The sequence below is a fragment of the Artibeus jamaicensis genome, unplaced genomic scaffold, assembly GCF_021234435.1.
Source record: "Artibeus jamaicensis isolate MK-2021 breed Jamaican fruit bat unplaced genomic scaffold, CSHL_Jam_final scaffold_474, whole genome shotgun sequence".
NCBI classification, from domain to species: domain Eukaryota; kingdom Metazoa; phylum Chordata; class Mammalia; order Chiroptera; family Phyllostomidae; genus Artibeus; species Artibeus jamaicensis.
Window position 1 is genome coordinate 10,186,706 of NW_026522046.1, and position 18,317 is coordinate 10,205,022.

Below are 18,317 nucleotides of genomic sequence, written 5' to 3' on the forward strand. Positions count from 1 at the left end.
AGCAGCACGCCAGGTTGATTTCTGCCTTGTGGCCTTTGCAGGTGCTGTTGCTTCTGCCCGGACTGCTCTTCCCACCCCGTTTACCGCATGTCTCACTCATTCATTTCATTCAGGTCTTTACTTAGGTTAAGTTATTTGAAAGCAGACTTCCTTGTCACCCTCTAATTTCTTGCAGTGTTTTTTTTTCCTGGATTGTGCTTATCTGTACTCAAAATTGTCATTTATTTATGTGCTTTGTTATCTTTCTCCTGGACAGATATAGAATAGAGCTCCATGACAACGGGAGCTTTTGTTTGTTTTGTTTGCTGCTGAGCCCCTAGAGCCTGGAATGTGCCTGACATGTGTTTGGAACTCAGCTATTTATTTATTCATTTATTTACTCTGTATTGTACTTTTTCCGATTACCATTTAGTCCTAACAGCGTGGTGATTGTGGGGGTGGCAGGAGCTCAGCTATTTAACTGAATGGATAGCTACCTGAACTGATGCTTGCCAACTCTTCCTCTGTGTTCTCTCTAACCCTATTTCAAATGAAGAGGACTGTCTCAGGGAATCTTAGCAGGTTAGTGCCATTTACAGTTTTCTGGTGCTACTGCCAAAGCTGCTCTGGAAGCCAACGAGATACCAGCGTTGTTTCCCACAGTTTCATCTTTCTTTCGTCTGCCCCCTGGTGGAGGTAATACTGACCAGCAGCAGGTCGATGGTCGGGGAGGAAGAAACAAAGATGGAAGAACCTTGGTCACAAACTGGATAATTAACTTTTAAATTACAAAGATTTAACAATTTTAATTTTAGTTTAGCCTATAGATTAATCATAATAAGATTAGAAAGAAAGAAAAGAGGCAATAGTTAGATTTGAAGAGATCTCTGACTTAGATAAAAAAATACAACTATGTAACTGCAAAATGTTTTGATTATTTCAAATAATTTCTGTTGAAAAATACTTCTTTCTAGTAATATATTTTAAAAATAAAAATCATGGTAATATTTTTTGAGACCATGTTCCAGTGGCCACTGTGATGAGCACTTCACCCCCATGCACTATCTCACTTAAACTCTCATGACAAATCAGTGAGTTAGGTAATATTCTCATCTCCGTTTGACTAAATGAAGACACTGAGCTACAGACAGAGCAGGACAGGAAGTCGACCAGTGCCACATAATAAATATCTAGAGCCAGAATCCAACATTCCATCTGTCTCGTTCCAAAACCCAGCGATACTTAGCATTTCACATTAGAATCCAACAGGTGACCCAGTATCAAGCCCTTCACCTCTCCCCAAGTCTCTTTTCCATGCTTGAACCCCTCAGAGACATCTTGCCACCCGAGCAACCTGCTTCTGTTTGCCCTGTCCTGGTGACGGGGTGCTCACTCTCTGATGAGGCAACCTGTCCAATTTCTGGACAACTCTCATGACTTGTAAAAGTCCTTCCTCCTCCAGGCAAATCCTCCTCCATGGATTGATTTAAGATTCAAAATTGGTCCTGAGTAGACTCGTTCTTGATCCTATTAAAATATTTAAAATATTTCACGTGCTTAGTTCAAAGGCATCTTTTTCTCAACTGCCATAAGAAAGTCAGTTGGCCTCTGTCGACTCTCTACATGTCAGTTAGCATACCCCTCTGGAGAGGACGCATTCAAACCCCAGCCTTTGGGCACTCGAGGCAGCACTCTGAACTATTTTGCTTCACTATGTTTTGCTTAATGTCCTATGTGTGGTACAGGCACCAAGGAGTTTCCTTTGGTGCAAGAGTTATGTAAAAACGAAGTGCTCGATAAGTTTCTCAATACCATATTCCAGCGTGCATTATGGAGAGCCCTTTCCTCTCAGATTGCTGAGAACTACATCTTATTTAATGTTTTGAAGTAGAAATCACATGATTTCAACACTCGTGTACTACTGACTTGCTAAAATAATATTAAAATTTCCCTTAAGGTCCACATTTTATATTAATGCAGTATATAGCTTTAACTCCCCTCCCCCTCCCATTTTGGTTTTAGCAGATTTGGTTCCTGTGCCCTATAGTTATTACCAAGGACACTCAGTATATACTTTGCTGGGAAAGGGCAGACTCTCACTGGATGCCTGTGTATTGCACTTACAGTTGGGACCCCCAGAGAGAACATTTGTTTGGAGGGTAGCATTAGTGTTGGCATCTTTGCAAGTACTTAGAGCTCTAACATTCTATTTTTAATGGGCATATAATATTTCAGTTTACAGATGTACCATACTGCTCTCCTGTTGATTTAGTTTTGTAATTTTGTAGTATATAAACATTTGGTGACCACTACCCTTAACTATCATTTTTACCTATTCAGAAATATCTAGTTTTTAGGAGCCTTACAGGTTTTTCTTCATCATCTAACCTGTAACAAGTCTTAACTATAGAGAATCTGTACCATAAACTGAGGACCCTACCTTGGGAGGGACAAAGATGAGAACAATGGTCCCTGTGCTCAAAGAGCTAATAATCTCCGTGCTCTTACCCAGGAATTTTGATATTTTTGTTATGGTAACATTTAGCAATGGCTTGACTATTTTTTTCCCTTCAATTTTTAAAAATATATTTATTGACCCTCTTACAGCTGTCCCAATTTTCCTCCTTGGCTGGCCTCCACCTGGTACCCCCATTCCCTCCAGAAATCCCCTCCCTTAGTTCATGTCGATGGGTCATCCATATAAATCCTTATCTATTCTGTACCTACCACTTTGTACTTCTTAATCCCTGCACCTTAGCTCTCATTCTCCTCCTTCCCCTCTCAGCTGATAGTCCTCCAAATGATCTCCATATCTATGATTCTGTTCCTGTTCTGCTTGTTTGCTTAGTTTGTTTTTTAGATTCAGTTGTTGATAGTTGTAAATTTATTGCCATTTTAATGTTCACAGGCTTGGTCTTTTTCTTACATAGTTCCCTTTAACATTTCATATAATAATGACTTGGGGATGATGAACTCCTTTAGTTTTACCTTGTCTGGGAAGTGCTTTATCTGCCCTTTGATTCTTAATGATAGCTTTGCTGGGTAGATACTTGGTTGCAGGTCCTAGCTTTTCATCACTTTTAATACTTCTTGCTAGTCCATTCTTGCCTGCAAAGTATCTTTTGAGAGATTAGCTGAGAAATTAGTTTTATGGGAACTCTTTTGTAGGTAATTCTCTGCTTTTCTCTTGCTGCTTTTAAGAATCTCTCTTTATCTTTAAACTTTGGCATTTTAATTATGATGTGTCTTAGTGTGGTCTTCTTTGGGTCCAACTTGTTTGGGACTCTGTGTGCTTCCTGGACTTGCATGTCTATTTCCTTCCCCAAATTAGGGAAGTTTTCCTTCATTATTTTTTCAATCAAGTTTTCAATTTCTTGCTCTTCCTCTTCTCCTTCTGGCACCCCTATGATTTGGATGTTGGTACATTTGGAGAAGTCCTAGAGGTTCCTTATTCTATCTTGTTGTTTTAAAATCCTTTTTTCTTCTTGCTGTTCTGATTTAATGCTTTTTTTCTTTTTTAGGTTCCAAATTGTTGATTTGATTCTTGGCTTCATATTCTCCACTGTTGGTTCCCTGTAGATTTTTCTTTATTCCACTTAATGCAAACTTCATTTCTGCCTGGGTCTTTTTTATGCTGTACTGGTACCCAGTGATTTCTTTGAGCATCCTGATAACCAGTGTTTTGAACTCTGCATCTGTTAGGTTGCTTATCTTCATTTTGCTTAGTTCTTTTCCTGGAGTTTTGTTCTGTTCTTTCACTTGGGCCATATTACTTTGCCTCCTCAATTTGGCAGCCCCCCCGTGTTACTATGTATTAGGTAGAGTTGCTTTGACTCACTGTTTTAGTAGTGTGGCCCGTTGTAGAAAAGGCACCTATAAATTGTGTGGGATGGAGCCTTAGGTCATTGCCTGGGTAGGGCAACCCATTTCACCACTTTGTGGCTCTGTGTTGGGGAGGGCTCAGAGAGGGGACAGTGCCGCTGTCTGGCCTCTGAAGATTGCCCCTGAAGAAGCTGTCTCCCCAGCATTTGCACTTCACTTTCTCCCCACATGCCACTTGTGCCCTTCCAGCTGTTGCCCTGGTGAATCCCGGAGCAGGTGGGTCTGCGTGAGTCATAAGTTCATTGGGGCCCTTTAAGAAGAACCTCTTGAGAATCCTGAAGTTTCTTCCACTACCCCAACCCCCACTGGTCTTTACAGCCAGAAGTTATGGGGGACTTATCTTCCTGGCTCTGGAACCCTGGGCTGGTTGATCCCATCTGGGGCTGGCATTGCTTGCTCCCAGGGTGTCCCTCCTGATTATTACCCACCACACGCGAATGTGGGGCTGTCCATTCCACTGCTTCTTCGTGCCACTCCACCTCTCCATGACTCTGTGTCTCTGCCCTCCTACCCACCAGGATAAATGTGGCTTCTTTAAATCCTTGGTTGTTGGACTCCCATACAGCTGGGTGTATGGGATGGCAGGAGACCTGGGTGACAGGTCTGGGTGATGCTTGTTTTGTAGTCTAGTTATAATTTTTGGTGTAGTTGTGTATGGAGGTAAAGTGGGTTTCTCTGTGCCGCCATCTTGACTGGAAGTTTCCCCTTCAATTTTTATGAGTTTCTCACTTAAACAATTTCAGAAATTGGTTCAAGTACAAAAATTGGGCTTTAACTATTTGGTAATGTAAAATTAAAACCCAGTAGTGCATCTTAAGCTGACTAAGGCTTTATTGTGTAATTAGCATATGACATAGATTATATATTGTATATAAGATAGTTAATAAGGGTTATACAGAGCAGCTTTTATAAGGAAATAATTTTATTTTTTTTTACTTTCTAGACTTCTGTAAATGGAATTATGTATTTAAATGGAAACTCATCAGCAGTGTTCTCCATTATGTCCAGTACTTATTAAATAGGCCTCTAGGGAAGCTGTTGTGGTTGTGGAGGGCGTGTTACAAACTCTTAGAAAAATGTCTCCTTGGCATATGCTGTAAAAAAGCAATAACAGTCGGTATTTAAAAAATTTTAAACTGGGATATTAGTTTTCATGGTTATAAATTAACCTTGATCAATGAAAATTTATCAGTAAGGGATTTCACTATGTTTATTAATTATTTATATGCCACTATGGAATCTTTTGGGAGAGATAAACAAATTATAAAAGACACATACAAAAACTCCTCTGTGCCTTCAGATGTAAAGAAGAGGAGAAATGTTGGTCTGTAAATTTCACCCAAGGGTATGTGCTAACTGATCTTCAGTGAGGGCACATCTTTGTGGGGTTGTCAGAGGTAATACTCAGAGTATGACGGGATAAGGAGTGGTGTGTTCCCTTAAGGCTGCTGAAGAGTGATCCTGGTATATGTGGTGCTAGCGGTGCAGGATGGGAACATCAGTAGGAAACTCAGAGCAGCAGAATAAAGCTAAATGTGAGTAAAAATGAACACACTGTTTAAGCTCTCGTTGACCGATGGACTCTGAGAACATTAGTGGTGAGAGTAAGGAATTGGGCGTGGAGTGGAATCCCAAACAGCTAACCTGGGTTATTTGGGTTATTCATTAGCTGTTGGTCTAAACTCAAGAGAGCAATTGCATGGTACTTTGGTAAATAAGTGTGATCTTGAAGTAGCATCATCTTAGAACAATATCACACACTTGCTTTTTAATTAGTAAAACTTCCACAGTTTTATCTTGTTCCTAGGTGTTATGGCTTTGTGTTGGAGAGGATGAAACTGCACTGGGAGAAAGATGCTGAGTGCTAATTATGACTTCTGTCTGGAAAAACTCAAACCATTGTTAATATAACAATAATGGTTTGTATGACATCAGCGTAACCTGGCAGCCAAGGAGAGTGGACTGGAATGCACATGTGTGAACAATGATGACTTCACTGTAGTCAGTGGGGGTGGTTGATGCCGTCGAGAGGAAGTAGAGCAATGAATTTGCATCAAACTTTGCATTAAGCTTGAACATTCCCCCACGGAAACTATTGGGATGATTCAGAAGGTTACAGCTATGGGCAACCGGTGATTGGCACCTTCATCATGACAGTGCATCTGCTCATGCATCATGTCTCGTGCATTGTTTTTTGGTGAAACATCAAATCACCCAGGTGACTCAGCCCCTCTACAGCCCAGATTTGGTTCCCTGTCACTTCTGGCTTTTCCCAAAACTAAAATCACCTTTGAAAGGGAAGAGATTTCAGGCCGACGATGACATACAGGAAAATATGATGGGGCAGATGATGGCGATTGGGAGAACTGTGTGAGTCCCAAGGTGCCTACTTTGAAGGGGACTGAGGTATCACTGTCCTATGTACAATGTTTCTTGTATCTTGTATCTTCTTCAATAAATGTCTCTATTTTTCATATTACATGGCTGGATACCTCATAAACAGAGCTGATATGATTGGTAACTTATTATTGGGAGCTTTAAATATTTTACTTCTTTTAAAGTGATGAATACGTGGAATTGCAGCTATTGTGCCATGAATACGTTAATTGCACAAGTCTCATTTGTCCAGTGAAGCCCAGTCAGCAAGTAATCTAGACCATGGTGCCTGTTAGGCACTCAGACATTTGCTAGGTGGAATTCTCATGTCCCCAGTTTTTTGTATTTTCATTCTTTAGCTGTGAAATTCATTAAATTTTTTTTTTAGATATAACTAAGAGTGATAGGTAACCAAGTCTGATAAGTTTAAGGATTTTTTTTCCTGGTTAAACAAAAACAAATTATGTGATTTTTAAAATGATACAAGACTGACCAACTAAATGTAGTTGGTCAGAGTGTCATCCTGATACTCCAAGCTTGCAGGTCTCATCCCCAGTCAGGGTACATACAAGAGTCAACCAATGAATGCAAAAATAAGTGGAACAACAACTTGATGTTTTTCTCTCTCTCTCTCTTCCTCTCTTTCTAAAATGAATAAATAAAAAATTTAAAGTGATACAAGATTATGTGGACTTAATGATATAGGATGAACCTCATATGGTCCTATCACAAAAAAGTCCAAGGGGTGATAATACTTGAGTGGAATCATATAAGAAAAGATAGGCTGATAAGGTTATGATTTGTAATTTACAAAATCATTTATTTTCCTAATATTTGGCTCACAAAGTCTTCGAAATCCTGGAACTAGAGGTGTCTCTACTTAGAGAATGTTATTTTAAGACTAAGTAAAAGCTCTGCTCTTTTACATGGCTGACAGTGAATTTATCAAACGTGGTACTTTAAGAGGTAATACAGCTAAAAATATAAGCGTACTACAATGATTTCAGCAGATACACAGAAAGTGGTTTCAAAGTGTATTTCATAACAGTAAAAGGAAATCCTTCGTATATTGTTCTCATGAAACATTTGGTTTTGGTGACATAATACTTTAAACATGTGCTCTATTGTAGCACTTACATCCTAATATAGTTGTTATTACTTATCTGCCTTTTTTAATGGAGTGGGTCCATTCCTATGCCTGTTGTGGGTAGGTGTGAAATATATGTTTATCAAGTGGGAGAATGGGTCACATGATAATTTAGACCGACAGTACATCAGGATAGTGCTCATTTCTTTATTTTATGTTTTAATTTATTATTGCTATTCTATTACAGTTGTCCCAACTCCCACCCTTTGCCCTCCTTCACCCAGCCCACCCCCATCCCCCACAGTAGGTCCCCACACTGTTGTCCACATCCATGAGTTATTCACACATGTTTTTTGACTAGTCCCTTCCTTTCTATCCATCATTATCCCCTTCCACCCTTCCCTCAGGTCTCTGTCAGTCTGTTCCATGTTTCCATCTCTCTGGTTCTGTTTCTCTCATTGGTTTATTTTATTCATTAGGTTCCTCTTATAGGTAAGATCATATGATATTTGCCTTTCACCAATTGGCTCATTTCACTTAGCATAATATTCTCCAGTTCCATCCATGCTGTTGCAAAAGGTAAGAATTCCTTCTTTCTTTCTGCTGTATAGTAGTCCATTGTGTAAATATACCACCATTTTTTGACCCACTCATTTTCTGATGGGCACTTAGCTATTGTAAAAACCACTGCTATGAACATAGGAGTACATAAGTTCTTTTGAATTGGTGATTCGGGATTTAGGGTATATTCTGAGCAGTAGAATCACTGGGTCAAAGGCAGTTTCATTTTTAGTTATTTGAGGAAATCCCATACTGTTTTCCATAGTGGCTGCACCAGTCTGCATTTGGTGTTCTAAGTTTCTCTTTATTCCACATCCTTGCCATCACTTGTTTTTTGTTTTGTTAGTGATGGCTATTCTTTTTTTTTTTTTTTAATCATGGCCATTCTGACCAGTGTGAGGTGATATCTCATTGTGGTTTTAATTTGCCTCCCTCTGATGACTAGTGATGCTGAGTATCTTTTCACACAAATGGGCCATCTGTATGTCCTCCTTGGAGAAGTGTCTACTCAGGTCCTTTGCCCATTTTTAAATTAGATTGTTTGTCTTCCTGGTGTTGAATTGGATGAATTTGTTATATATGTTACACATCAAATACTTGTCTGAAGTCACATTAGCAAATATATTCTTCCATACAGTTGGTTCCCTTTTCATTTTGATGTTTTCTTTAGTTGTGCAGAAGCTTTTGTTTGATGTAGTCCCATTTGTTTATTTTTTATTTCCCTTACCCTAGGAGATATATCAGCAAAAATATTGCTGTGTGGAATTTCTGAAATTTTACTGCCTATGTTTTCCTCTAGGACTTTTATGGTGTCATGACTTATATTTAAGTTTTTTCTCTGTCATGAGTTTATTCTAGTGTATAGTGTATGTTGGTGGTCTAGTTTCTTTTTTTTATCCAGTTCTCCTAGCACCATTTATTGAGGAGGCTATTTTTTCTATTGTATGCTCATGCCTTCTTTGTCAAGTATTAATTTACCATCGAGACATTGGTTTATATCTGAGCTCTCTGTTCCATTGGTCTATGTGTCTATTCTTATGCTAGGGGCAGGTTGTTTTGATTACAGTGGCCATGTAGTATAGTTTGATATCAGGTATTTTGTTCTACTTTATTCTTCTTTCTCAAGATTACTGCAGCCTTGGGGTATTTTTTGAGTCCATATAAAATTTTTAAATACTTGTTCTAGGCCCTGGCTTGCGTAGCTCAGTGGATTGAGCGTGGGCCTGTGAACCAGAGTATAACAGTTCGATTCCTAGTCAGGGCACATGCCTGGGTTGCAGGCCAGTTGCCAGCAGGGGACGCATGAGAGGCAATCATACATTGATGTTTCTCTCCCAGTCTTTCTCCTTCCCTTCCCCTCTCTCGAAAAATAAATAAATAAAATTAAATTTAAAAAAATACTTGTTCTAGATCTGTGAAATATGCTATTGGTATTTTAATAGGAATTGTTTTGAATCTGTAGAGTACTGTGGGTAGTGTGGACATTTTAATGATCATTCTTGCAGTCCATGAACACAGTAAATGCTTCCATTTACTTGTGTTTTTCTTAATTCTTTTCTTCAGTGTTCTATAATGTTCCTAGTACAGGTCTTTTACCACTGTACCAAATAAATTTGGTTAAATTTATTCTCAGGTACTTTGTTTTCCCTGTTGCTGTAGTTAATGGAATTTGTTTCCTAGTTTCTTTTTCTAATAGTTCATTGTTGGTGTCCAAAATACCCTAAATTTCTGTATATTGTCTTTATATCCCAGTATTTTGCCATATTCACTTATTAGGTCAAATGGTTTTTTTTTTGGAGTCTATAGGGTTTTCTATGTACACTATCATGTCATCTGTGAACAATGACAGTTTTACTTTCTTCTTTCCAATTTGGATGCCTTTTATTTCTTTTTCTTTCCTGATTGCTATGGCTAGAACTTCAAGTACTATGCTGAATAAGAGTGATGAAAGTAGGCACCCTTGTCTTGTTCCTGACCTTAAAGGGAAAGCTTTTAGTTTTTGCCCATTGAGTATGATGTTGGCTGTAGGTTTCTCATATATGGCCTTTATTATATTGAGGTATGCTCCCTCTATTCTCACTCTGCTGAGTCTTTTTATCATAAATGGGTGCTGGACTTTCTTTATCTTATGCTTTTTCAGCATCTATGCTGAAAAATAGTCATCTATATGACTATTGTTTTTCCTTTTGTTTATGTGGTATGTTGTTTATTGATTTGTAAATATTGTGCCATCTTTGTGTCCCTGGGATGAATCCTACTCGATCCTGGTGTATGATCTTTTTAATGTGTTGGCGGATCCAGATTACCAATATTTTGTTGAGGGTTTTATGTTCTATGTTCATTAGAAATACTGGCCTGTAGTTTTCTTTCTTTGTTGTATCTTTATCTGGTTTTGGAATTTCTCATTCTTTTAATGTACTTTAGGACTATAGATAAAAATAATAGGAATAGCCCTGGCTGGTGTAGCTCAATGGATTGAGCACGGGCCGTGAATCAAAAATAATAGGAATAATGTGGGAAGAAAAATCTTTTTGAAAGTTTTCCCAAAATGTTGACTAGACCTACTCATTTAAAGACCTACTAGACCTACTCATTTAAAGTTTCCAGCATATCTCTCTATATATACAGGGGTAAGCAAAAGTAGGTTTACATGATACAAATAAATAATGCAAGAATAAACTCTGTTTCACATACTCACAGCTATAAACCTGCTTTTGCCCACCCTGTATATGTAGGAGTTTTAAAAGGATTCACTGAAAGCATAGAACATATCCATTCTATATTCGAAACATGCACTCTGCATTAGATTTTCATGTAGCACCTGATATTAATGTAATTTTAGGCTTTGTTAGCTTTGCCTCAAAGACTTCTTCATCTTTTTTACCTTTTCTTGATTTAAAAGATAATTTTTAAATTTTCATTTTAAAAATTAAACTTGCAGAGGGGAGAGGGAAGGAAATTTAAGGGGAAAAATGGGGAGGGATTTGGAGGAACAAATAGGAAGGACACAGGGACAAGAACTAAGGGGGGTGGAAATGGGAGGGAGGTGGGGAGCACAGGGCCGGGGGGGCTGGGATGGGAGAAATAGACAAAAACTGTACTTGAAAAATAACTAAATAAAATTATTAAAAAAATAAAAATTAAAATAAAAATAAAAATTAAACTTGCTTAACCACTTAGCTTCCATAAATGGCAGGTAGTCTAAAGCACTGCAGATGCCACACACCTCTCATTTATAACACACACGTGTGAGTGTGTGTCAGAGTGAAACAACACAGTCCATTCGCTTTCACTTCCATGAATTCCTGTTAATTTTTTATTTTTATTCATGACATTTTATTGGATCGTGAATGTACTATCTCAGTTTAGATTTCCACAACAATTACATGTCTTGGTCAATGAGAAAACCCCTTATTAGTATCCAAACTGTTCACCCCAAATGGGTTTGTGATAAAGAACTTGTTTTCTTATTGATGGATTTGTTACTATATGTGGACTGATCATATTGTGTCTTATTAAAATATGTAAAAATGATTTTTGGCAGTTTAGAGTCCAAGTTATATTTTTAGTTAATTCCAGACATACATAAAACACTATTTTCTTAGTAGGCATTTTCTCACATTCTTTACTACTTTAACAAAGTTGAATGCATTAAAGTCTTAAAGTAAAAGAAATTATTTTTTCAAGTTATCTTTTCAAGCAGCATGGGTATATCAAGAGAGAAGATAGCTTGGTTCCTAAGCTGTCCTTTCCTGGGGTAGTAAATGTCCATACTACCCAAGAAATATGTGGACCCTAGACCTTAGAGTCCTCATGTTTCTTAAAGAGTAAAGCAGAACCAAAGACAAATAGATTATTTTAAAGGTGATAATGGCTGCCAAAAAAATAATCAAGGTTCTTCTAGATATATTATTTTCCTTGAGGAAAAGGATGATAATACCCAGAATACACAAAAGAGTTGTTTATGATTGCTCTGTAAAAACATTTTAAGCTGTGAAGCCCTGGCTGGTATAGCTCAGTGGATTGAGCATGGGCCTGTGAACCAAACAACCGCAGTTGGATTCCCAGTCAGGGCACATGCCTGGGTTGCAGGCCAGTTCCCAGCCGGGGACTCACAGGAGGCAACCGTACATTGATATTTCTCTCCCTCTCTCCTTCCCTTCTAAACATAAATAAATAAAATCTTAAAAAAAACAAAAAACATTTTAAGTTGTGAGTGTTGAGATATAGAGAATTTATATATGGGACCTTCTATGTTTTTTTCTCTGTTGCTTCTTTTTGCATGCTGAAGCCATAGTTCAGGAACATTTTTTCCCCCACACAATTCAGAAATGGGAGATAATTTAGCAAAATGTAAAACCAGTAAGTATGGGAATGATTTTTTCTATAGTTATGATTTCCATCTAATACTTTATTTTTTTAAGTACTTAGATGTTTTGTTCAACCAGGAAGATAATATAAACAGCATTTAGCATTTAAAGGAACTTTTTAATGGATGAACACATGCTTGAACTTTCCTCTAATCATATGGCTTCAGATTGTGTCCTTGTGTAAACCCCAGTTTAGACCTTCGGTTCTCGAGCTCCAAGAGGAATCAGCAGAATTACCTGGAGTGTTGGCTTTACCCAGATTGCTGGGCTCCACTCCCAGAGTTTCTTATTCTTTAGGCTTGGGAAAGGCCTAAAAGGCCTACTTTTCAGCATTTTGTCAGAAATGCTGAAAATTTGCATTTCTAACAAAAAAAGTTCCTAAGTGATGCTGATGATTCTGATGGCTACCCTCTGAGAACCACTGATTAGCTATTTGGCTACATTAGCAGTTATCATTGTTTCTTGCCTTACAGTCCCGAAGGGTATAACATTAGTAATAGTGCCTCACTGCAGACCTTGGAGTGTGAATGGCCAAAGTGCTGCTGGGGTGGGTCAGGCACCTTCAGGAGATGGGTGGAGGTTGAGGAAGCCCTTCAAAGGACTGGATGTTTTCTCCTACCCTCTCCCCACTTGGAGTCTTTCTTCCTCTCCCAGCCCCATGAGAGATGCTGGTCTATATGGAGGAGTCCATATTGGCTAGGGCTGATAGTTCATACCTCTCCCAGAAAACAGAAGAACACAGCCCGAGAGGGAGGGAGGAGGCTCCAGAGCTTCTCAAGGAATTGGGAAAAAGAAGTGTCTACATTGCAGCCTAACTGGGATGCTGAGTCTGTGAGGAGAGTTCTTTCTGGTAATAATTTATTTTCCTGGGTGGGAATTTTCTCACCTTGTCCTAAGAGGAGGAACCAGTTGTAGTATAAAAGCAGTGGGAGGGGCTCTGGTGCAACACTAAATAGGTTAGGACGATAAAGTAACTGTTTATGTATAAGCTAGTTTCTAAAGGCCAAATTCTGGTATATTCAGTCCACGTGTTTCATACACGTTTTGTAGTTAACGTCGAGTAAATTTTGTTAATGTCAAACCTAGTTTCCATTTTTACTGAAATGTGAATTCACATTTACAAATGATGAGCTAGTTTAAAGAACTTAAAACGAGGCCTAAATAGTATTGAGCACTGTCTTGTTACAGTTAATTGTATATAGATGCTAGGAAAAATAAATGATACTGGAAGTTGAAAAAAAAGTATTTTCCTTTTTTGTTTGAAGTATGATCGTATTATATTTACTGATCCATCATAGATACAGATATCAGCCTGAAGTGTGTTTATGGTTATAGCTCCTTCATAGATTGTCCATGCTGGGCCAAATGAGCTCTAATACAGTGTTCCAACGACAGTTTACAGAGTGGACCAATTGCATGGGATGGTTCTGGGTCCTTTATTTTATTTATTTTTGTAAGATTATTTATTTGAGAGAGGGGAAGAGACAGAGAAAGAGAGGGAGAGAAGCATCGACTGTCTCTCGCACACCTCCTCCCCCATCCAGAGACCTGGCCCATCCAGGCATGTGTCCTGACTGGGAATCCAACCGGCAACCTTTCAGTTTGCAGGCTGTTGCCCAGTCCACTGAGCCACACCAGCCGGGTCTCCAAGGACATTTTGTAAATGTGTATTATTTAATCCATAAAACAATCTCCTGGGGTAGATTGGTCTCTGCTGTACAGATGACAGAATCAAGACTCAAAGAGGTTGAACAGTTTCTGGGATCACACAGCGATTGTAGTCACGTTCAATCTGTTAGGGTGTGTGAACTTGGGTAAGGCCCATAACCTTCCTAACATAGTTTCCTCATCTGTAGAATGAGGAAGGTATTAGCACCTACTTTTTGAGGTTGATCTGAGATTGTTAAATGAGTTACTATGAGAAATTTTGAACCGTGCATGATACATAATAATAATAAGTGTTCAATAAATGTCATTCCTTGCTTGGCAACTGCTACTTGGTATCTTATTAGTTCTGGGTTGTTCTGCTTTTGTACCAATAATCCTCCTTTTATATATTACAGGTCAACAACCTCTTTTCTACAGTTTGGATATCCAAAATGCTTTGAAAACTGCATTTTTAAAAATAAATCATTTACTGGTAAACCCTGATGGGATTTGAACTCGTTTGGGGCCACAGCCTGTGCTGAACTAGCAGGAAACGTGCCCGTCTGTTTTTTCCCGTCTGGTTGTGAATGTGTTGACATTTCGCTGCCGTTCTCCTTCTTGATTTTGTGAGGTGCTTCCCCGGGTCCATTTGGGGTGTTATGGGATACATGGTGAACACATTTTTTTAAATCTGAACACTTTGGCCCTGCCCTGGTAGCTCAGTTGGTTAGAACATTGTCTCAACATGCCAAGGTTTGATCCCCAGTCAGGGCCCATACAAGAGTTAGCCAACGAACGCATAAATTAGTGGAACAACAGAAATCTATGTTTCTTCCTCCCCTCAAATCAATAATTGAAAACTTATTTTAAAAATAAAGTCTAAAAACTTCCAAATCCTGAAAAGCATCTGGCCCTAGGGCTTAGGGTCATGGATATGCACCTGTGTCTGTTTTTCTTCTTAGACTGCAGAGCCCTGGAGACCTGGGACTGCATCTGATTCACATGTTGCCCCGGTTCTTGGGCACATAGTAGGCATTCCACCAAGGTTTGGTGAAAGAACGAACTGCGCCAGAAAATCACAGTGAGGTGAAGGGAGACCAACCTGACACTGAGAGCAGCACCTTATTTGTTTCCTGAAACAAGACTAACAGACTGCCTTTGCTTGACGAGAGGCAGAATTGGTTTACTTTCTGAAGCCTTAAAAATGTTCAGTGTAGGCCCTGGCTGGTGTGGCTCAGTGGATTGAGTGTGAGCTGCGAACCAAAGGGTCGCCGGTTCGATTCTCAGTCAGGGCACATGCCTGGGTTGCAGGCCTCGTCCCCAGTGGGGACCATGTGACAGGCAACCACACATTGATGTTTCTCTCGCTTTCTTTCTCCCTCTGTTCCCCTCTCTCTAAAAACAAATAAAATCTTTAAAAAAAAAAAAGATGGTCAATGTAATGAGAAATTTGGTATCAAAATAAAAAACCAAAACTTAATACCTGTGTTACAGTTTCAGCATTTCTAATTTCTGTTTTTCTCTCTTATCCATTCACCCATTTGGCTCTAATTTTTTGCTGACTTCTTGAGAAAGAAAGCTACCTGGGAATATCTGCATAAGGAATACTTGGGATGGATAGGCAAGTGTGTGTTTAAATTCCTTGGAAAGAATGATCACGAGAGTTTTAAACACCTGGCCCAATTCCTTATGGGTTGAGGGTATTTTGAATTTTACAAAGCATAGGAATTATAGATCAGAATTTCAAAGAGAGAAGTAGAATATTATAGATATAGTAGCAAACTTGAAATTTACTTTTCTGATAAACAGACTTAGTAAGCAAAAGTAGTTTACGCTTAAATTTAAGTGCAATTTAAAATATTTTTTCATTTTATATGCTTTCATAATTAGAATGAAAATTGTTAGTAGCTAAGATATTTGTATTTCCTTGTCTTATATAGATTAAAATAGCTATTCACTAACACAGCAGTATAATTGTGCAGGCTACATAATGCTTCCTTTAATAAAAATTCTGTGGGTATTTGAAGAAATGGAGGAAGAAGGCAGTTTGAATTATGCAAGTGTGGGGTTTTTTTCATTTTGTTTAATAAATTGGCTGGGATACAGTGGCTCATTGGTATTTTTTGATATTTGTAACTGGTACAGCTGAACTTTTAAAAGATAACTGACATGCTGCTTTCTGCTCAACTTACAATGCTTTCACTGTGACAGTTTTCTAAAATGGGTTAAATGAATCAAATACTCTTGTTGAAAAAGAACTTAGTCAAAAAGTTACAGTAATTGAAAAAGCTTATATCAAACTGATTTCTGTTAAATCATTAGTTTAAAATTGTTTTAGTCGGCAACTTCAGTACGACTTCAGAGTTGAGGTAAATGAAGGATGGGTACCTGAAAAAATTCTGATGGGAATTTGACCACTGGGGTGGTCATTTGAGGCTCTAATCATGAGCTGAGGGGATGTAAACTGAACCTGGGGCTTAGAGAAGCCCAGAAGGGAGAAGGTTGTTCTGTAGAAAGAGGAAAAACAAAGTTAATGAAGAGAAAAACAGGGCAGTTAGAGAATACTACTAGTTTTCAGTCTCTGGTCTCTACTCATTATATTCATGCCTTTTGGTTCTGTGATTCATCCTAAATCTTTAGAACCATTTTTCCTTTATTTCTTGAGCTATTTCAAGTTAGCTTATTTGCCAGAGAATAAAGTGTCCTGGGTGCTAGGGATATAGCAAAGAATAAAGCAAAGATCCTGTATTAAGGAGCTTATATCCTACTAGGAGGAAGCAGACATCTAGATGGTGCTGAGTCCCACAGTGACCATATGGAGACAAGGAGAGGGGGTGAGGTGAGAGCGACCAGCGAAGGTCCCTCTGAGAGGGGCCATTACAGCAGAGTGAAGGGGGCAAGCAATAAAAACATTGGGGGCGGAGCTAAAAGCATTTCAGGGAAGGGAAGAGCAAGTGTAAGGACACTGATGCTGAAGCCTACTTAGTGCGTTCAGGGAAAATCAAGAAAGCTTTGGTGTAGAGGATCACAGTGAGAGAGTAGAGTGAGAGGGAGGGAGAGAAAGCGGGTAGAGGGGCAGGTCAGAGGGGTGTGTGCAGTGGTTGAGGAGGGCTCTGTGGTTCAAGATAAGGAATAAAGCTCTCCTCAGAGTGGAGTGAAAAACCACTGTGGGATTTAAGGCAGAAGAGGGACTTGTTTTTAAAAGGGTCATTAGCCCTGAGCAGCGTGGCTCAGTTGGTTGAGTGTCTTTTTGGGAAGCAAAAGGTCATGGGTTTGAATCCTGGACAGGGCATGTGCCTAGGTTGCAGGCCTGGTCCCAGGTCAAGGCGTGTGCAAGAGACAACGAGTCGATGTTTCTGTCCCTCTCTTTCTCCCTCCCTTCCTCTCTCTAAAAATAAAATATGTAAAATATTTTAAAAAAGGATCACTAGTTACTGCATTTAGAATAGACAGGAGAGTGGTCAAAAGCAATAGAAAGGAAACTAGGGGAGAGAGAATGGTGGCTTGAACCAAGGTGGTCAAAGTGGGCATAATCAGAGTTGGTCAAATCCTGGAAAGTTTTTGAAGGATGAACTGACACACTTTATAGATGGTGTACATGCAGGGTATGAAGGAAACAGAAGTTAAGCATGACTCCCAGGTCTTTGGCTCAAACAGTTGGAAGGATGGAATTACCATTTACTGAGAAAGGGAAGACTCGAGGTGGGGAGCGGTTCCGTTCTGAAGTGTTAAGATGGAAGTGCCTGTGAGACATCTAAGTGAGGGTGTCTCCTGGTGCCCTTTTGTGAAGTACTTCTCCCTGGACTCCATTCTTGTACTGATTCTCTATAATTCAGCCTTGAAAACTACAACTCAAGATTTCTCTTCCATCCTCTGATCATGTATCACCATAAAATCCTTTATAAATAATCAAGATCTGTATTTACTAAGCAATCTTCAGTTCTAGTAATAATTGACTATCTCATTGGAGTTTCCGAAGGACTGAAAAGAAGTTATATGTCATATTTTTCAAGCAAATTAATATGTCAATGGAGAACTGAATTAGTCTCTCTCTGTGTTTTTTATAGTTGCTTTGTGTTGTTAATTTTGGAGTAAACAAATTTTAAAAATGAGTGAACTGGAACAGCTGAGGCAGGAAGCCGAACAACTGCGAAATCAGATTCAGGTAAGAGCATTCTTTTTCATTTTTTTTTTAGAAAAAACTGTAACACTTTTATTTAGTACCAGGAATGAACCAAATTTGTTCACTAGGTTATCAGTCTACATATGTTAAATAGTTTATAAGATTAGAAATGGTCAACTTGTATTTATCATGCCTCTAAAGACCTCTCCAAACATCGTTCCTGAAAAACAGATGGGGAGCAATGGCCTCTGTGTCCAGAAGTTAATGTTATATGTGTAATCCCTGCTGACGG

At 38.8% G+C, this 18,317-nt stretch overlaps 1 protein-coding gene across 1 annotated transcript in view; it reads left to right on the top strand.

Moving 5' to 3' along the window:
* GNB4 (G protein subunit beta 4) overlaps positions 1-18,317 on the top strand; it is a 54,857-nt gene that overhangs the window by 7,595 nt on the left and 28,945 nt on the right. The window contains exon 2 of the mRNA XM_037136832.2: positions 17,970-18,067. Coding sequence (XP_036992727.1) covers positions 18,011-18,067 — 57 coding nt within the window. The 5' untranslated portion in view covers positions 17,970-18,010. The remainder of the gene's footprint in view (positions 1-17,969; positions 18,068-18,317) is intronic.